The sequence below is a fragment of the Contarinia nasturtii genome, unplaced genomic scaffold, assembly GCF_009176525.2.
Source record: "Contarinia nasturtii isolate CC-2019 unplaced genomic scaffold, AAFC_CNas_1.1 Cnas_scaffold_533, whole genome shotgun sequence".
Lineage (NCBI taxonomy): Eukaryota > Metazoa > Arthropoda > Insecta > Diptera > Cecidomyiidae > Contarinia > Contarinia nasturtii.
In genome coordinates, this window is record NW_022197885.1 from 1,116,842 (window position 1) to 1,137,135 (window position 20,294).

The 20,294-nt window shown below is 34.1% G+C and overlaps 2 protein-coding genes across 3 annotated transcripts in view; one reads left to right on the forward strand and one right to left on the reverse strand.

Annotated features, from left to right (window-relative positions):
* The first annotated feature begins 925 nt into the window (after positions 1–925).
* LOC116339742 (homeobox protein Hmx-like) lies at positions 926–7,930 on the forward strand. The gene is made up of 4 exons (XM_031765776.1): positions 926–1,488; positions 5,697–5,821; positions 7,022–7,292; positions 7,381–7,930. Exons 1-4 carry the CDS (start codon positions 1,151–1,153, stop codon positions 7,691–7,693), a joined length of 1,047 nt encoding a protein of 348 aa, XP_031621636.1. The 5' UTR covers positions 926–1,150; the 3' UTR covers positions 7,694–7,930.
* Positions 7,931–8,108: 178 nt separating this feature from the next.
* LOC116339458 (GATA-binding factor A-like) overlaps positions 8,109–20,294 on the reverse strand; it is a 13,737-nt gene continuing 1,551 nt past the window's right edge. Inside the window, exons 1-4 of one of the 2 annotated variants that reach the window (XM_031765345.1) lie at positions 11,093–11,208; positions 10,159–10,889; positions 9,750–9,996; positions 8,109–9,559 (exon numbers count right to left, since the gene is read on the reverse strand). In XM_031765345.1, the coding sequence (XP_031621205.1) occupies positions 8,967–9,559; positions 9,750–9,996; positions 10,159–10,665 (1,347 nt within the window). In that variant the 5' untranslated portion in view covers positions 10,666–10,889; positions 11,093–11,208 and the 3' untranslated portion in view covers positions 8,109–8,966. Of the gene's footprint in view, positions 9,560–9,749; positions 9,997–10,158; positions 10,890–11,092; positions 11,209–20,294 lie in introns of those variants that run through there. The other variant, XM_031765344.1, reaches the window with a different exon arrangement.

Consider the following 20,294-nt stretch of genomic DNA (forward strand, 5'->3'; position numbering starts at 1 on the left):
ACTTAACATACATTTCATTTATTATAAGCCATTGTTACGTCGTTTTGGCGTGTGTGAATATCATTTCATTTGTTAAGTTTTGCGTTACCATTTGCCCCCGTTGGTGTCGTGCCTCACTCATTTATTACTATGTAGATTAGAATTTGCTCCTAAATTATATTATGATAAATACGTTGTAATAATTAAAAATATTCGAAATGTGTTTTGTCTATTGAGTGTAGATATGTTTGTGTATCGCATATGCGACCGTTGATAGTGCGTGTGTGCTAGATCTATAACAAACGGAGGAGTGGATCGTTCGTCGCAAAACTAGCATTCCATTGCAATCTATACACATACACAAGCTATTAGCTTGAACATATCCTTTTGACAATATGCGAAAACAACACTCGAAACTGAATAGAATAAAAATTTACACAGAGAAAGAGCATAAGTCACGCCTCTTCAATAAATCCCAACAGAGAGTGTGTGTGTGTATGCTCTTATTTGGTTACGGTTATTCCTTTTGATATGTTCAATCCAAGAGCGTAAATACACACCACACGGTACAATACAACAACAAAAATAACAAAAACCAGCCGAATCAACAATAGCAATAACAATAAAGCAGACAAAAGCATTGAATAAATTACAACCACTTACATACGCACACATTCTCTTTTAGTTTTCGGTGTGTATCCCTTTTGACAGTATGTTAGAGCGAGAGAATATGCAATTGAATACAAAAGGATACAAACGGTATGCATGCGATGAGCCGCACTCACCTCTTCTGACACACTCTTCATTCTCTCATATTCTCAATATGTGTGAAACTGAACGATGATGAAAATGATGTAAAATAAAAGTAGACAAACACAACTCGAGGGTTGATATTCTTTCAGCAAGGATCATCTGAAACCATTACTGACGTGAACGTTGCCGATGATTGACGCACATTTTTCGAGTGCCTCAAAAATATTGATCATTTTTTGGTTTCGCTTCGATTTTTTAAAGTGAATTTTTTCTTGAAGTGATTTCGTGATTTGTTCAAGTGATTTTTTCGCAGATCTTTAATTGAAATCAAATAAACCAAAATTTGATTTAAGTCGAAATTTGTGTGCTTTGAAATATATATTTTTGAAATAAACATTTTTTTAAAAATAAAAACAAAATGTCGATTCACGAGCATGATGAGGATATTGATGTGGTTTCAAGTCCAGAACCATCACCAACGCATTCGATTGATACGCGAGAACGTTTAACATCAACACCGATTCAAAATCGATCGCCTGCTCTTGATCGAAGTGTAAATGAACGAGCAAGCGTTAGCCCAGCCAAAACGGAATCCACCACCGCATCCGATCAAGGAAAAACGAATACGGGTTTTACAAGCTTCTCAATCAACAGCATTTTAAATCGGTCCGAAAACAAAAAAGATGACACGATCAGCACACCAAACGCCAATTTAACCGATTCTACCTCACTGCAAGATGCCGCTATGATTTCACGGTAAGTGTCACAACCAAAAAAGTAATTATTGAAAAGAAATAAATAAAAAATTAGTCATACGATTCCAATCATGTTATTATAATCAATGTCCAATTGGTGTAATTGGGCGATAAAATCAATATCTTGTTATCGAATCATCGAATCCACACGGTTGTCGAGTTAGTGAAGTGAATCCAATGAATAAAATTAAATAATAACTATATGTTGTGGCCGCAACAAAAGCCAATTTTCAAACGATACATGTACGGCCAACCCAATTGTGAACATCGCGGGTGCTCACGCACTCACCTTACAACTTATTATAATACCATAAATTGTTTAACTTTTTAATTCGCTTTTCCGTTTATCATTCGTTTCAATCAATTCTTCTTGAATTTATTGCTCTTTTAGTGGTTTATTCCTCGTTTCTATCGCTCACCGCCTGTGCACACTCAAATTAATACCGAACAAAAAAAAATTATACAATCCAACCGAAAAAAAACGAGAGATATCCATTCAATTAATAAAAAACTTTGTTCACGGAATAAAATACAAGGATCACGTAAACGAAAGGGCGAAAAGCAATTTTTGGTTTGTTTCGGGGAGTGTGTTCTGTTCACTGCTCATTTTATCCTTGTTGATTGTGTGCGTGTACGCAGCACAAGTTATTATATTTGATTAGATCAGGTGATAAGATAGGATGAGGTTTTTAAACGTGTGCGCGCACATCATTTGTTCACCATTGGGTCAAACGCTTCGCGCGCGAGCACACACACAAAACAAAAATTGAGAATATTCATACATAAATGAATTATCGTTTGACCTCTGTCCACGATTATTATGAGATGACTGACTTGCATTAACACGAACGGTTTTTAAAAAAAGAGTCAATTTTGAAGCAAATGCATAATTTGAATATTTGAAGACGTTTTATTTGAAATTAAAAACCAAAATTATGTGTTCGAACAAGCCAACGAAATGGAACTAAGTGGATTAAAGAACTTACGAAACGAATTAAAAATTTTTTTTGCATAAAATAATCGAACTGTTGATTAAAAACAACATTATCGAATGATCATTTGAACTCGAATTTTCGGCGATATTGAAAAAAAAAAAACGAAAAAAAAACACGCTGGTTAATCGCTTATTTGCTTTTATACGGGTAATTTTCAGTTTGGTCAGTTGATAATGTGAAAATTGACCATCATTGCCCATTTCCATCGTCATTTCGCGTTCGTATGATCTAAATGTTATAATTAAAATTGTGTGTAAGGTAAACAAACTATTATCCATTTAATTAATTGGAAATTAATCTTTGTTTGTTCGTCAAATGTGAGTAATTTCAGTTCACTGCACTGCGACTGCATGATCGTTGCATTTTTTTTTACATACATTGTAATAACGAGCATGTAATTAAGATATAAAGGCTCGATTGAGTTCTATTGCCACTACGCAGCAACTTAATTCATTGAGTTTTTTTCTCTTCTAACATACGCTAATGTTAACTATCATATACGCACACATGATTATGTTGCTTGGCACATCTGTTGTCATTTTTGCTCTTCTTTACGTTACGTTTTTTTTTCATGTTTCATCAAATGGTGCATAGAGAGAGTTCATCATGTTCGTTTAACACGCAGAATTGGAGATGGCACTGTGTGCGTTTCCAAATGTTGTCATAAGGTCAGATTATCATTTGAATTTTCAAAAGCAAATAAAACACTTTATATGTTTGAAACAAAAATCCATTGTTAATGCTGTGTTGCCCCTTTGATCGAGCATCGATAAAAATTGACAATAGGACCCGCTCGAATGACCAATGCTCCGTGTTTTCATTTTTTTTTTATTCTTCTTTCGATCGAATTGAAATGATAGTGCTATCGTCAGATAATCATAGAACATGCTCGAATTAATTTCAACTTTCATGTGAATTATGGCTTTTGAACACGAGATATGGTACTTTTCAGCTGAAACCAATTGAAATGAGTTCATCCAGAGAGTTAGTGAGTGAGTGGATTAATAGTGAAAATAAAACTTTTTTTTCCATTCGATTGATTCCACAAGAGTTAATTTGCTAAATGATTCATGAATATTGTTCATGTTCTCAAACATTTCGGTTGGGTACGACATGTTTTAAATTCTCAAATTTAAAATCACTTCTCAATTGAAAATTGATTCGCATTAAATATGTGATTCGAATTACGAATTCGTTCATCCAAAGGTGACATAAGACCATATGTAAAGAGAGAATTAAAACCCATGAAATAGAAATGTTTTTAACGCATTACTCATTATTGACTCTGTTTGAGTATTGTGTAATGCGCTTAAGAGATCTTCTGTACAAAACTTGTTCTCTCTCTCTCTCTCGCTCGCTTGCTCTCTCTCTCTCTCTCTCTCTCTCTCTCTCTCTCTCTCTCTCGTCAATCATTTTTATTGTGTTTTACTGCAACTAGATACCAATGATTTGCTGCCTACTAGAAAAAAATCAAGAGAGAAATTTGAGCGCCAACTGACACGACTTTTACTCTGATTCGACTCATTTTTACCATTTACAATTATTATGACGATTGTTATTTATTTATATAGTTAAAACCATTGACTTGATACGTTTTACGTTCTCTGTTAATGCATAATCCAAATTGTGTTTTAAACGATCAATCAAATCAAAAGGAGACAGAGTGAAAAGCGGCAGCAAGAGAGCATAGACAAGATCAACAACAAAAAAATAATAACCAACAATAATATAAAACATAATGCTCATATTACACATTCACCCAGATTTTTCACAAAAGAGAGCACTTTTATTGTAACATACGGGACGTTTTGTCTACGGCAGAAAAAAAATGCAAAGCCTCAAAGATCAAGAGAACGAGGCAAGAGAGAGCAGTAAAATAGTTGATAAAAAAAATGATTGAGTAGAAGCGCTCTTAGGTAATCTTAATAGAGCTATCTTACACTAATTTTAATGCGTTTATTGTGTAAAATAATAGAAAATTTACGACAATAAAAACACAGCGCCATTTATTCATCCAAAACCAAAGTGATTTGCTTGTATTTCGCGTTTGATGAAGCTGCGCGCAAATATCTATCGTTCTCTTCTTTTTCACTTTACCAGTCCATTAAAGTTGATGGTTGCTGTTTTTTTCGATGCTAGTTTCATTGATATATACGTCCTTACGGATGAGCGATTCAGGTTTGTCAGTTTCGCCCAATTTTCATAAAAATATTTACCCTCTTTGTTAAAGGGAGAGTGGCTGCTTTCAAATTTGAGGTAACATTTGTGCGTAATTCGTGTTATTACATATAAATGCACACAGGAATACACACACACACAGGCCAAATCCCTCCAAATGCGAACGAAAATAAAATAATTTTATGAGCTACTCATTCGACAATTTGTGGATATGTTTTGCGGTATGTAACTGTTTTGATGCAGTCTATGCATTTCGCGCACTTTTTTCATCTTCTCCATTTGCCACTCTATTTACAATAATAGGCATTTATTTTAGATAGGTGATTTTTCATGTAATCCTCAGGAGAACCATTGGCTCTAGCATTAGCTTCATTCAAAATACTCTATTTAAAATGCGAAATCTCAAAAAACATTTTTTCTAATTTACTTGTGAGTAAGCTGAATATAACTGTAGCCGATTCGGAATCGTATTATCTCGCCAAAACACTTCCACTGGCATTATTGTACTCCGTTTGATTTTATGAAGTGCACCCAGCTTGTTGCAAATAGAAAATCACGTAAAATTGGCATCAGCAGTTTGGATTTGTGTTGATTTTCAAACATCATAATCGATAAAATGAACTCAACAATGAGTGAAATGGCATGATATGATTGACACGATGAGGCATCTGATACCGAATCATCCTCGAATGCTCTCTCCCTCATGTATTGTAAACCAGCAGCAGCAAAAGTTTTTGTTATTATTATTGAATGTAATGAAGTTGCCATTTGAAAAACGTCCCTCTTCACATCGATTAATTTATGTTTGATGAACTGAATTAAATCGCTTGCCAATCGAGTATGTTTTAATTAGTGCTGAGAATTGATACCGATGTGTATGACATTCGAAAAATTTGTTCAAAAGTATTATTCACAGCAGATTGAATCGATTAGCAGTTTAGATGGTTTTGATAAGTTTTTGAATGAAAACCACAATAAATGTGATGCCAATTATAATTATTATCTCGAGATTTTCATAAAACTTTTCATATTTCAGTTTGGGTTTCATATCACAATGGGGAGCGTTAGCCGCTTTGTATCCATCACAATGGTCGTCTTGGTCAAATCAACAGCACCAACACCAACAACAATATCCACGAATGCCATTCCACAGTCCAAACGGTAAGCGATAGCGTTTATTATGTAGATTACTTCATAAAAATTAAAATGTAGACCAATGAAATTGATTATACTTTTTCTCATCGAGTTTCTCCTTTGCCGCACACACACCACTTCCCTATAGATTGGGTCAGCATGTTTAATACTCGGCATAATTAATTTTCGCTAATGGTCGATTTGTGTGCATATGTTTAACCATACAAAAACCATTTGCTGGCGCTGACTGTTCCTATTTTCCATGGGATATTACGAAATGAAGCAACTACAAGAATGAAACCACACACGAAAAAATGAACACCGAGAAGAAAATCGCTTTTTTTTTGTTTTTATGTGGGCGCGTTTCGTGTACGCTTTTATTCATCGCTGTTTTTCGCTTTCGTTCAATTAAATAAATTCATTTTTATGTTGAGCAAATTGGCCGAACATTCCACAAGCAAAGATTAGTGCTATAAATTCCATCATTTTTCACAATGAAAAAGAACGAAGAGAATAGAAACCGAAACAGAAAAATAAAAATCGAAATTAATTCTTTAGTGACACGCGGTTTGTGTGTATTCGTTTCATTCGGTTTGACTGCAAATGAATTTAATGGAAATTCAGCCAATTTCAGTTTCACGAAACTATCATTTCAATTAAATTAAATTCCGTCGGTAGAAATGGACGGAAATTGCTGTGACCGAAAACCTTTCGATAGATTGAATGTTCCTTTTGTTGGCATTAAATGGGTGACATTTTTCTGGTTTTAAATTTACTCTCTTTCTCTCTCTCTGGCTCTATCTTTCTCGGTGATTTCAAACGTGAAATGTTACACAGTAACTCAGTGGTGTCACGCAAACGCTCATTAAAACGCTCAACCTTTACCTTTCCCTGTCTCTATGTTTTTCACACTTTCTGTCACTCTTTCTCTTTCCAAAATAATTGTGACATGATTTCGAGTTCGAAATAAAGCGTCATCCATCACCGTGACCCATAAAAACTACCGACATCGTTTAAACGAATTCAATTCAATTCGATAAATGTATTCATTGAACCATGAAAATTCTCATTCAAAACCGCATTGCACACACTAAAACCATACGATATTCAAAATGACTTCATTTACAATGATTTTAGTGGATTTTTATTTGATTAAGTTAAATTAAATCGTAAAATGCAACCATTTGAATTAATTGATTTTCTTTTTGATAAATTAAATTTCTTTAGAGCTTAGAACGCCTGATAAGCATTCATCGTCCATAAATAGTTCACCGCGAACAACCACCACTACCTCATCAACAAATCAACAATTAAATTCGTCGCACGAATCAGACGACGAAGTCAACGAATCAATTGACGATGACGACGATGATGAAACAATGGAACGATCCACCGATGGCAACAATCAAATGATGCATTGCAAACGAAATAAAAAGACAAGAACCGTTTTCTCACGTGCACAAGTTTTTCAACTCGAATCAACGTTTGATATGAAAAAGTAAGCTATTTTTACCATTTTTTTTATTGTGGTTTTACATTAGAATCAAAGGAATCAGTCTAACACCAATAACTCTTTACCTTTTCAGATATTTAAGTTCATCAGAGCGTGCAGGATTGGCAGCTTCATTGCGACTAACCGAAACACAAGTGAAAATTTGGTTCCAAAATCGACGAAACAAATGGAAAAAGATCATTGCAGCCGATTTGGAAGCAGCAAATATGGCGAATATGGCACATGCAGCACAACGTTTCGTTCGTGTACCTGTTTTATATCACGAAGGAAATCCAAATTCCGGTTTCATGCCATCCATTCCACAATCACAACCGCATCCAATGCCATTCTATTATCCACGTTCAACAACAAGTCCACAACGGTCATCGCTTCCCTCATTGGTTTAAAATGAGCTTGAAAAAACAACATTCCAAATTCCATATAGTACAAGATGAACAGAAGAGCAATGATTTTATTAAGTGTAAAAAAAGAACCCATGTCAACAAATAAAATACATAAAATGTAAATAATTTAGAAGATAGATCGAACAAAATGGATTGAGTTCAAGTGAAATTCAGCACCAAAAAGTATAATGAAAAACGAAAGAATCAAAATTGTGTAGTAATTTTTTGTTTGTTTAAGTAGCACGCAAATTGGCAATGTTTTTTTAATTATTCAATTCATTTAAAATAAATGTGGTCTTAAACAATTTTTGGATTTTAAAATGATTTAATCGAGATAGTGTTTTTTTTTAAATATGTCTAATTCGGTATTTTTATTTCAATTTTTCAGTTTTTTTTTTATATTCTTTACACTTTATAAGAATGAATGTGAATGAAAATAGCCAATTAAATAAAATATTTGTCATTAAATTAGTGTGTGCGATATATTAATGCATGATATTAAAGAGTTTACCATAATTATGTTTATTTCTTGCTTACGAACAACACTTATGGTCTAAAGAAATATATTCTACATCGCCTTTGTCACCAGCAAAACAAAGCGCCTTTGTGCACATTTTTATTTGGAATTCAACTATGGCGTTTCTGATAAGTTCAATGGACAAGAATGGACTTTGCTTCCATTTTGCACATTTTGTGTATGATAAATGAAGTCATTATATCGCATCCAGATCGAATCGTTAACCTATTCATCATTATGACTTCAAACTTATAAAAATAACTTAAAACTATGCGTTAATATTGATTAACTGATGATCATTTCTCTTTACGTCATGTTTAATAGTTATAAATATCATCAAATTTACGTATTTTTCATTCTCCTCTGTTGTTTGACTCTGCATATCTTTAGTCAAAACAGTCAAGTGCATAATAATTAGCAAAATGCATTCCATTCAAGTGTATACACAATCAGCTCAAAACCGTCTGTAAATATTTTGTTTCGAACAATTTTCCATGTTAATTAGATCTTTTCTTTAAACGGAAACAAATTGCAATTATAAAACAGGAGAAATAACATCAAATCTTAAGCTAAAAAAGTCTAATTGCGCTCCTCATTAATTTATATATATAGGCTTAATGTCTAAACTATTTATAGTTATATGATCATTGCATCTTATAAACCGATTCGATTGTATCGGCGTTCAAAAACATAAAAAAAATCCCAACAACGGAATCATTTTTCAAATGAAACAAATCAAAGAAAAGAACCACAAATATCTTAAGAAGTGGCCATCAATTTTGCTGCTTGAATGTGATGGTAACTTGATAGATCTGATACAGGATGTGTTGCCGATGCTGAACTTGTGATCGTACCGTATGAACTATTGAAGTATCCATTTTGCAAGCAACTATTCATGTAATCAAAGTTCGAGCCAGTATTTGACTCCGATTTAACATTGCTATACGAGAGTGGTGATTGTAAATTGTTCGATGAATGTATGTAATTGCTGTTGGTTAAATTGCTGCTCAAATTAGCGGTGGATGTTTGAGAGTTGTGCAATGACGATGATGATGTATTGTGTGCAAAGTCATATTTTGATGGGATCACTGTTTGTCCAATCAACGAATGATTTGACGGTGCATTTGTGTGTGTGCTCGGTGAATTTGTGGTCGATGTTGAATGCATGCTGTATGGATGATGATGAACGATCGATGCCGATGAAGTCGACGATGAACTTAGCGAACGTGATGTTGGTGTACTCGATGATAAATGGTGTGTTGGTGAATGTTGTAGGACGCCTTTCGAATGAAGATTCCGCTCTGAATGCAATTGATGCATTGGTTCGTTCTGAGTTAGGCTCGATTTAATATCTGAAACAACACGAAAAAAAAGACACACACATATGAAAATCAACAATTTTTTACCAACAATGAAAAACACAATGAAGAATCTGAGTTGAAAAACAAGTCAGGCAAGTTTGTAAGAAAAGCAAATGAAAAGAAAAAATAATAATTTAAAGTTGTGTGTGTTATGTGTAGAAGATATCGAATGAATTGTTACCTTCTTTGTCGTCTTTTTTACTGAGACCGAGTTCAACGGCAGAATTGCCACTCCCATTTTTCTTCGGTTTACGTTTACGCGTTTGAATTCCATCCTTTCGCATGGCAAGCGGCCTATTTATACCATGCAATTTAAAGTATAAGCCGCATGCATTACACACGGGTTCACCTTCGTTGTTGCGTCGCCATAGTGTTGTTGTACGCGTACCACAATTCGTACAACAAAGCCCAAGCCGCCGGGTTGCTGTCTAAATATACAAAAGTGGAAAGAAAAGCGTTTAGCTTGGACAAATATGGATGTGATGGTTTGTGTCATCACTGATTTTATTTTCAAGGTGCTCGAACAGATGTCGTCAGTGTATGCACATACAATTCGAATAAGAATTTAAGAAAAACAAAGACAAACTTACGCTTACGAGACGTTTGCTAGGTTTGATGAGGGGACGATTCATGCCGTTCATTTTATGATAGAGACCGCAGGCATTGCATAAATAATGTCCGGTACCGTCTCGACGCCACAATGGTGTTGAAATTGCACCACAATTAACGCATTCACGTCCTTCGCCAAATGTAAAATCCATTGCACTGTCGTACGGTGATGTGCTTTGCATCATTCGCGGATCGTATGGTCTCCATCCGGACATCATTAAAGAATTTTGTGCGTAAAATTGTGGAGCGAGTGGGTTGTGTGTTGAGAAATTCTCTGTTTGCCATCCGTTTGGAGTGGCGGCCGCAGCGGCAGCTGCATGACCAAATGTTGTACCGTGGCTCGCATATTGGCTATGCTGCAATGGCCGATTTGATGGAACATACACTGGTGAATTTGAATTTGCTGCTTGATGATGATGGTGATGATAACCAGATACATTTCCAACGCTCGCTGTCATATCGGAGTATGTGGTTGGCGAATGAAACATTTTACACAAATATTGGGAACAATTCAATCGCACAAAATTTTCGAAATTCAAACAGAAAAACGAATGTTTCTTTCCTTTTATCTTGTTTTTTTTAAACACAAAATTTTCAGTCTCACGATTTTTCTATGATTCAGTTTCTTTTTCTATTCACAGCAGATTTTTTAAACTGATATTTATATATTTCTCTGTTAAACTCAACAAATAGAGGCACTTTCCGGTTTCATCTGTAAAACGAAACAAAGAAAAAAGAGTTGAAAATTAGAAAAATTAGTTTTATAAATAAATTTATAAAAATAGATGGATTTTCTTCACACAGCAATCGGATATTTATTAATTATTTTAAAAAGAGATTTGTATTTCACTTCGAAGCGTAATTTTTCTATTTCACGAAAAAAAAAACAAGTCAAATTTCTCGTAAATAACTCACATCTCATTTGTTATGTGTGTGTATGTTTTTTTATATGATTTGTTCTTGTTTTTTTTTTATTCAGAAACTTGGTTTCATTGAAATGGAGCAGACAAATATCGAAATTGTGGTTGATTCTATTCCGACGTAATAATAAGCACTAGAGCGTTGTGTCTTTTCTTGCAGATTCATATGTCCGATTCGACGGTTTGTTCTACGATAAGCGTTATCGAACGCGTTCCGAAAAAAGGATGTTGAGAATGCGAAAAAAAATACACACAAGATGGACTTTCAGTCTCACTCTAACATGAAAAAAATGAATATCTCTTGGAATGAAGTGATAAGAATTCGAAAAAAATCGCATTTGCTACGACAACAAAAAAAAAACAATGTGATTGCTGAAATATTCGTTTTTAACTACTGTTGAGTGATAAAGTTCTTGTTGATTTAAAAAAAAAAAAAAATAGAAAACCCACAAAAGTACAAGCATAACAATCAAAATTATCGCTATTTCGAAGTGTGTTTTGTTATCAGTTGTAAAGAAGAAAAGAAACGTCTGTATGACCAATAGCAAGGCTTGGTTATTATCAGTTGCGGGCGCTAATGATATACATAATACACCATTTCCAAGCACAAAAAACATACAAATCCAAAATGTGACTAGTGTTTGTCTCTTTTTTCGTTTTTGTCAAAACAAATGGAATTATTCATGAAAACCTTGATGTAATTGGAAATTACTTTATTATCAATCGTATAAATAAAACATGACAAAGAATACTTCCGCCCGCTTTTTCGATAACAAAAATTCTTTCCTCTGTGTAAAATGCAAAGCGTATTCCTTATGCTTCGAAGAAAGATCGATCGCATTGAACTGTGACGATTAGTGTGTTCTATGGTGAAATTGTTTATAGGTAACTTGAAGGACTATTGTTTCCATTGGTGCGCAAAATTCTCACCAAACGCACGAACGTTTTTTTTTGCGGTTAAACATGTGTCAATTAAACGGGGTCGAAACGAAAATAGCACGTGCCTTTCGTTCATAATTTTGCTTGAACAAATAGCCGCCCCCATACCACCATCAATTTTTTTTTTACATCAAACTTCGTGAATTGGAACCAACATTTGAAAAATTCAATGTGAATTATTGCCACTGGCAATTATGTTCTATTCGCTGACACGGCAAATATTTTGTGCATTATTATTTATAATTTGTTACCGTATCAATCTACGAATAGGCATGGATTGTAATTGTTGTTCATGTTTTCATGTCATTTCTTGGTTTTTGTCTACATTTTTATCTATTTTATTTTCAAATATGCATACAAAATGCCCGTATGCTAGCCAAACGCTTGAATTTCGACGCTGTTCTTGTTAAGCTCGACTGCTTTTGTTTTTTTTTTTTTTCAATTCAATTGGCTTCTTACAAACAAACGAAAATTATAACAAAATACCATAAGTGAGCTCAATGGAATATGGAAATGGCCATTTCGTTTTTAATGACAATTGTGATTGTGATAACAAATTGGTGGTAGAAAAAAAAACAAACAAAAAATCGTGAAAGAACAATAATTATCAAACGTAAATTAACGGATGGCATATAATGAAGATTCACATTGTAGTTATTTTCCGTATAATATGTGTTTATTACAAACAAAATGTGTCTCAATGGCTGATTACCTCGTTTACGCAACGTTGATTTCATATTGTTTTTCTTCGACTTTTTTTTATCGAGCAGCCAATGCGCAAATTAACGTCATTACAGAAAATGAATGCAAATACACGACGTTAAAATCATAATAATACCTTTTTTTATTTGATAAAAACCAACAATTCCATTACGTGCTTATTGTCATTCATTTTGCGAAAAGGCAATTAATTTGTACTGCAGCTGGTGTCATATGGAAAACGCAATGTTTCTCACATGCGCACCATTTTAATCAGCGCGGGACTTTTTTGCTGTTATTGTTGTCTTATTTATATTTTGTGTTCTCTTTTTTTGCTGCTTTACATTTTAAAAGGACAAGAAAAAATACTGTAACGAAATGTGCTCAAGTTAAAACTGAAGTTCATGTGCTTTTTTTATTTCGCATGATATCACTCAGGGATAGAAAAGACATGTGTAATCAGTTCTAAATTTACTCAGTCGGTTCCGAAATCTGGTTTTAATTTCAATTAACTTTCTTCGCTTTTTTGCGATCGCTCTCTCTCACTCTCTCGTCACGTACAATCATCGAGTGTTGCGATAACGCTACATATACGTTTTCACATACACATACACTTTATCGCCGGCCGACGGCATTCATTTTTTTCACTACCGCCTGATCTGAGTGAGTCAAACATTTTGTCAAATGAATGATATTTAACATTAAATGAGATTATTATTTGATGCGATCATTTACTTCATATTTAAATTCCAAAAAAATAGATAAGTTTTTTTTCTACAATCTATTTGTTCTGCATATAAATGATGCTCATTAATTTTTTTTTTAATTGTTGTTGTTGAATTTTTGTGCAAATAAATCGTGATCTATCATTTGATATATAAAATGAGTATGTTTTGTACAAATTTAAAATTCACTGGCCTAGTTTATCGAAATCAATCAAAAGACGGTGTGATTGATGGTGGAAAAATACGATACACAATAATTCATGCTGTAATATATATCACGGAATTAATGAAAAGCCAGAGAAAAATTACTTTGCCGTGAAAATGTACGTAAACAAAGAATCGCGTGCGGCAATCACTCGTACCTGCTTCAAATGAATCAAAAAAAAAAAACTAAATAAATGGTCGGAGCTCCAGCGTCTATTTCCTTGAGTTGTACGCGGTATTTCGACGATTGGTTAATTTTTCATTTTAATTCAATTGACGCTGCCACAAGCTTATAAGTGCCGACGTTTGCTAAGAGCAACTCTTTTCTTCCTCTCTCTCTCTCTCTCGCTTAAATCACTTATCGTTTCGTTGGTTTTGTCGTCTTCTGGTCATCGTGGCTTCGTTTACGGTGCGTCGTCGATGTGAGTAAGTTTTGTGGTTTTATGTTTGACATGCCTTCGTTCCGTCTTCCTTTCATTTGCCACATTAAAAAAACGAAAAAGAATGAACACCACACCAAACAATCGTATGAATTTAAAATGATTTATTGGTCATTAATTACGGCAAGAAAAAAATGGCTTATAGCGCAGGTTCTGAATTGATGATTGAGTAAGCGATTAAAGAAGCCGCGCTCAGTTCATTTTTTTTATATATTCAAATGTGTGATGAATTCATTGTGCCAAACATCGTCCACGACCCCACTAGTCCGTATGCTAACGAAATCACTAACACTTCTTTGCAAAATATAATACATATATTATATATTTATAAAAATGATATTTCAATTAACCAACTTGATTTAATGCCTAGCTGTAGAATCCATTAGAAGTTAATAATGGATTTTAGATATAAATATTACATTGAAAGATATTTTTTTTTATTCGATTATTGATCGCGGTTAATTGATAAATACGGTGTTATTAATCTGTTTGTTAAATGTGAACGAATAAGATCGATTCGCACAGAGAGATAGAAAGTTTAAAAGACGACAAGAACAAAAAAAAGATTCATCGTATTTGTTTTTGTGCATATTTCCGATAATCACCCAAAAACAGTCAAAACAATGTGTTGACTAGCAAAAAGTAAATAATATTTATAAATTGAGTTGAAATATGTAAGTAACACAACATGCCACAACGTACATTCATCCTCGTTGTACTGTCCGAAGAAAGCAAAGCGTGAAACCAAGGCGAAAACAGATGGAGAAGAAGAAGATAGCCGAATCGTTGCTTCACCGAGTCAAATAAATTTTTGTATGAAAAGTATAAAATTATTAAAAATACATTAACAAATGCTTTTTGCTTAATGCGAATTTTGTGTTTCGCAGCGCAAGCGCATTTCATTTTATGCAATGTGTCGATGTATCTATCTGTCCCAGTGTGTGAATGAGTGAGTGAAAATAAAGACTGTGCGCGCAGGATGAACGAATGTAAAATGGAAACAACAATATTCATGAAAAACCAAAAAGAAGAACCGAAGAAGTGAAACAAAACAAAAAAAAAAAAAACTAACAAAAGTACGAATAAAATACGGTCAAAGTGATGCGTTATATGGGTTTTCGACGCAACACAATAAATTTGTTTGTATCTTATGCCCGCTTTCGTGTCGGCAACAAATGAACAGACTTTTTGCCTCTTTCGTTCGAATTCAAAAAATTGGCATTCCTTATGGAACGTGTGCGCGTTTGCAACGTCTTTTTTTGCTTCTCTTTTAAGTACAAATCTATCTACTCGTCTTCTTTTCACTCAGTCTCTGCTGATGATGATTGTGTTGCGAAGGCGCTCACGCGCGCAAGCATATATAAACCCGATTGATGGTAGTGAATGCGATGGTGATCAATTCCGAAATAAATATAAATTCCAATAAATTAATTTGGTGTGTGCTGTCGAATGTTGATGGGTTTACTTTGTGGTTTTTTTGAGACTTTTTTTGAGGATGACGTTTCTCTTCTTCTTTTTTTGATTCTATGCAAACTTTTGTACGTTTCGCCGTTTACTGTTGTGATGCCATTTCGTCTTCTTTATGTATATTCAATCAAGTTTACTACGGTAGTCTTTTTTTTACACGCATCAGCAGCGGCTACAATTTTTAAATGCGTTGCTGTCAGCAAACGTGATTTTTATGCAAATTTCATTTCGTCGAACATTTAACGACATCTCGAAAAGATTTTTATCACCAGACAAATATCAATATTGAACCCAAATCAAGCAGGAAAACATAAAAATTTTGTGCGCGCGAATTTCGATTGAATTCAATTTTATGTTCATTTGAAATGTGCACGAAAAAATAAAAACAATAATCAAGACAATTCCAATTTTTTTCTTTTGCTTGAAAGTTACCGTTAACTTTTAAAAATATTAAATAAGTTGCTTCCGCATTAAATTTCATTTTAAAATAATGATCAATTAATTCCACTGGTTGGGAAGAAATCATTGCGTAATATTCAGCCGGTGGCATCATTTACACCGCCGAGAACATTGGAAGAAAAAAAACGTCGGCGGATGAAAGGAAATCGATTAACCAAATCAAAGGAAAATCAATTTAAATGAAAGCAAAAGAACTCAAAAGCAGATTTTTCGAATGCCAAGTTTTTCGAACCAAAAGAGAGAAAGGAAGAAACATGAAGAGAGTAAGACAATGTTGAAAAAAAATGCAAATTTTATGACTGAAAATACTTTGGTGCATTCGATTACGATTCGATCGCCATAAGACACAAGCTTATAAAAAGGGAGATTGGACCGAATCCACTTCCTTTTCGCTGTCTTTTTCTCTTTTTAGCTCCGTCAAATTGTTACGCGATGACGCATTCTTTGTTGGCCATTGATTTTATGCGATCGTAAAGTGTTTGAAATTCATTTATATAATGCACTTTTCTGGTTATATCAAATGAAAATTAAGCAATAAATTTCACATCCTTTACTTGAATCTTCGGAATCTTTCTTTCTTTTTGTTCCGAAAACGCCACACGAATCAATGGGCAAATGATCACCATTGATTTTCGTTCGGAGAGCGCATTAAACAAATTTTTTAATGACCAGGCGACACTGAAAGAGTGTCATTTGGGTCGGAATTGACTTTGATCCTTTTCATTCTCTCATTTAATGACAAATCGGTCTTAACCTGAGATGGGTTGAAGAGTGAATGGAAACAACAACATTACGGCATTCCAATACAAATCAAATGAACGCGCTTGAACTAGTGTCGCACTAATGCTTCAAAGAGTCGTCTATTTGAAATGCCGAAAACTGTACGACGAAATCGATCAATTGGAGTCAACATCGAAATGTCTATACGTAACAAATGTATGAGTCGCTGTCGTTATTGCTGCTGCTGTTGATGCTGCTGCTGCTGTTGATCTTCTTATTGCTGGCGTTTCGGTCTTTTTTTTCTGTTCTCTTTTTCTTTATGGAAATCAGTTTCATTTGACTCCTCTGCATTTTGTGGTGTTGGGCCGCGCATTACAACAATAAGATAAATTTACATGTGACTTGGATTAATGGATTGAGCCGAAGTATTGAATAAAATTCAAGAAAATCAAGTGGAGCTACAAGAATGTTGTCTAATTTCAATTTCCTCATACCTTCATTGCGCAAACAAACGTCGTTCTCAATTTGCACACCAAATTTTCCAAATACACATCTTACTCTCGGTTCGATTCCGTTCGAGTAAAGTACGAACCCAGCGACATGAACTTCAAGATTGTTTTACTTCGATAAAATGCAGTTTTCTCGTTTCTGTACAAAAAAAAACGAGCCACAAATTGAACTAAAACAAAAAAAAACACCCGCATTTATGGAACGAATAATTTTATTGGATATCAAATTAGCTAGTAGAGATATACGGAGATGAAAGAAAAACAAACGAAAAGCGAAAACGCTATAAAATAAGGCGCGATCGATGGTCCAATATAAATGGATAGAGCAAACAAAATATGTAGCGCGGCATCAACATCGAACAAAGATGTTTTCAATGTTATTTTTAATCTTTCATTCTCTCTTCTTTTGTTTTTTTTTTTTTGTTTTTGTTTTTCGATGTATTGGATGCCGTACGCGAGTTTTTCGTTCCGCTTTCATTTTGTTAGAATGTCTTCAAAGCGAGAATATGAACAGCGATGTAATGTATCTCTTTTACAAGAACAATCTCTACCGTTTCGGCTAATACAATTCGACGGACGAGAAACAAAGACGAGAATAAAATGTGAGAGGAATCGTTGTGAATGCATTTGCATCGAGAAGGAGAGAAGAGAAGAGAGAAAGAGAGAAAACAAATGAAAGGAATGCATAATAATGAAAGTGTTTTGGCGCCGGCCCCATCAATACAAGCCACGTTAAACCAGATGGATACGCGTACATTGATGATGATTGTAATGATGAGTATAACGACAAAAATGATCGACTCTTTTCTTTCTGTTATACCGCCGTCGCCTTGCATTCGAACACTTTTTGATGCGGTGTGGCATTTCTGTTGTTCTGACACATTTGCATAGATCCATTGCATGATTGCTGGAAAATGGGATTGGCTTCGATTTATTTGGTTACATAATTTTCATTTTGGGATATTGGTGTTTGGTTCGGAATGGTTTGTCTTTATCTATTTGACTTTTTTTTTCGTTTGAATCATCAGTTCGTTGAGATAAGGAAAAAAAATCAGTTTTTGTTTCCCCGTTGACACTTGTGAATTGAGTGTCGCCAATTTATTTCCTTCGAGTGGCTGTGACTCACTTGCATCATTCTTTTTTATGATGATCGAATGGCACCAAGTAAAGGCTCAATCCTGCCAGTCGACCAGAAACAATGAAACATCGATAGACTCCTCATCTTTGTTTTGCACAGCAGGTAGCATTGATCGTGCTTTATTTGAAAATTCTGTCATGCCATTGGCTGCCTCACACATTCCGTGCAGTAGGTAAAAAATGGGCCTTTTGTTACTGTCTACAATTCATTCTTTTTTTTTTAATTTGATTCGTGAATTTCGACAACTCCTCTTACATTTGATCTGATTCTCCTTTTTCTCTCTCAAAATGTTCCATGTCGTTTATCATTTGTTTCAATCTTTTCGACGTGCAAACATGTATATAGATTTCACCTTTGTGTGCCAAAGGTGCCATCAAATCCAATAATAGCATTAAATTGATACTTTAGGTGGTGAGATAAAAAAGTGTCCAATTCGGGCGATAAACCATTTAGAAGTCTATTTTTATTTTGCTTTTTTTTAATTCTGCATGAATGCGTACGATTTGAAAAATGATTTGTCGTAAAACGATTCCATTGATTAATCGAAATTGATCAGTTTTATGATGTTTGCTTTGAAATTAAAATTGGCTTGAATCAAGCCTATCTGCTTGCTTGTTTTTATTTATCTTTTTTTTTTGCGTAAGTGTAGTGGCGATAACGGCGGATTTTATAGTCTTCGACATAAAAGAAAGACGATGTAATTGGCAATTTGATTGATGATCAGCTTTGATCCAAAGCACAAACTCAATCAAATGGAATAAAAATTAAAAGCAAAGTAGCGACGGTGCACGAACGATCGAAAGTTGTTTTTCGATAATCGCAGCTTTTCTCTCTGCACATCTAACCACTTGTGTTGCTTTGATTAATGATTTTACAACCGCAATCTTATTATAACGAATGTTCACCTCGCATCAAATGAATTCCATTCGAAACCATTTCAAAAACAAGCAAATGTCCTTTTTTTCGTCATAAAATTGGAGACAAATTAGCAGCCAAATAAAAAGATCAATTAAGAGGTAAATTAATGGTATTTCTTCTGTTTCTCTTCGATTCCTTTGTCACTAGATGATCGTTGTCTGGAAATGGTGCAAACAAGGCGTCATTGCGTAAAGCAATAAATTGTCTAATAAAAACCGAAACGCATTTTTCTCTATTTTTTTGTCATCATATCGAACACACGCAAAATTCGAAAAGAAAAGAAAAAAAAAACTCTGCGTGCCGTCAAGAAATGGGATAGTTAAAAAAAGGTTCGATTCGGTTCGGAATTTATGGTGTTTACTTTTTGGTCATAGTCCGTATTTGTTGTTTTTGTTTTGCGCAGACCAGACACGAGACGGTAGTTGCAGCTATAGCTATTGTTTACGAACAATGAATGTCTATTAGACGACACTTACACAATAATGTTTAAAAAAATATTTCATTGCCTTTTTTGTTTCTAACAAGCATGAAATATTTTCAAATCGGAACTAAAAAAGATATGGCAACAATTATAAATACTGTTCAATTTAAGTGCTAAATTGAATTGTATTTTAATGTTTAAATAATATTGAGTGGGAATAGATTGACATTTGCAAGCAATATTTCCTTTTGCGATTGATTAAAAAAATGCGTTGTCAAGTAGTATGACACGCACTTTTGATACGTTGACATAAGAGCAAATTGAATCTCTTTTATCTGGAATAATAATCGTTTTTACGTCTTTAAGATTTTTCTATTTTAAATTGAATGCGTCAAAACTTCTTAAAGGGATACAAATGACAAAAAATCGAATGAAATGCGCAAAATATTCTTCCAAAATTTATCGCAATATTCTTCAGACATTATATTGAGATATTTTCAGCCAGATGAATCAGCTCAGCCAGATATCGTCAGGAGCTGAAATTAAGTGAAAACAATA

Excerpts from the sequence above, each read along its gene's own strand:
- LOC116339742 (XM_031765776.1), top strand. The coding sequence starts at position 1,151 with ATGTCGATTCACGAGCATGATGAGGATATTGATGTGGTTTCAAGTCCA. Across the intron at positions 1,489-5,696 it reads GATGCCGCTATGATTTCACG|TTTGGGTTTCATATCACAAT; the intron begins GTAAGTGTCACA and ends TTCATATTTCAG. Across the intron at positions 7,293-7,380 it reads TCAACGTTTGATATGAAAAA|ATATTTAAGTTCATCAGAGC; the intron begins GTAAGCTATTTT and ends TTACCTTTTCAG.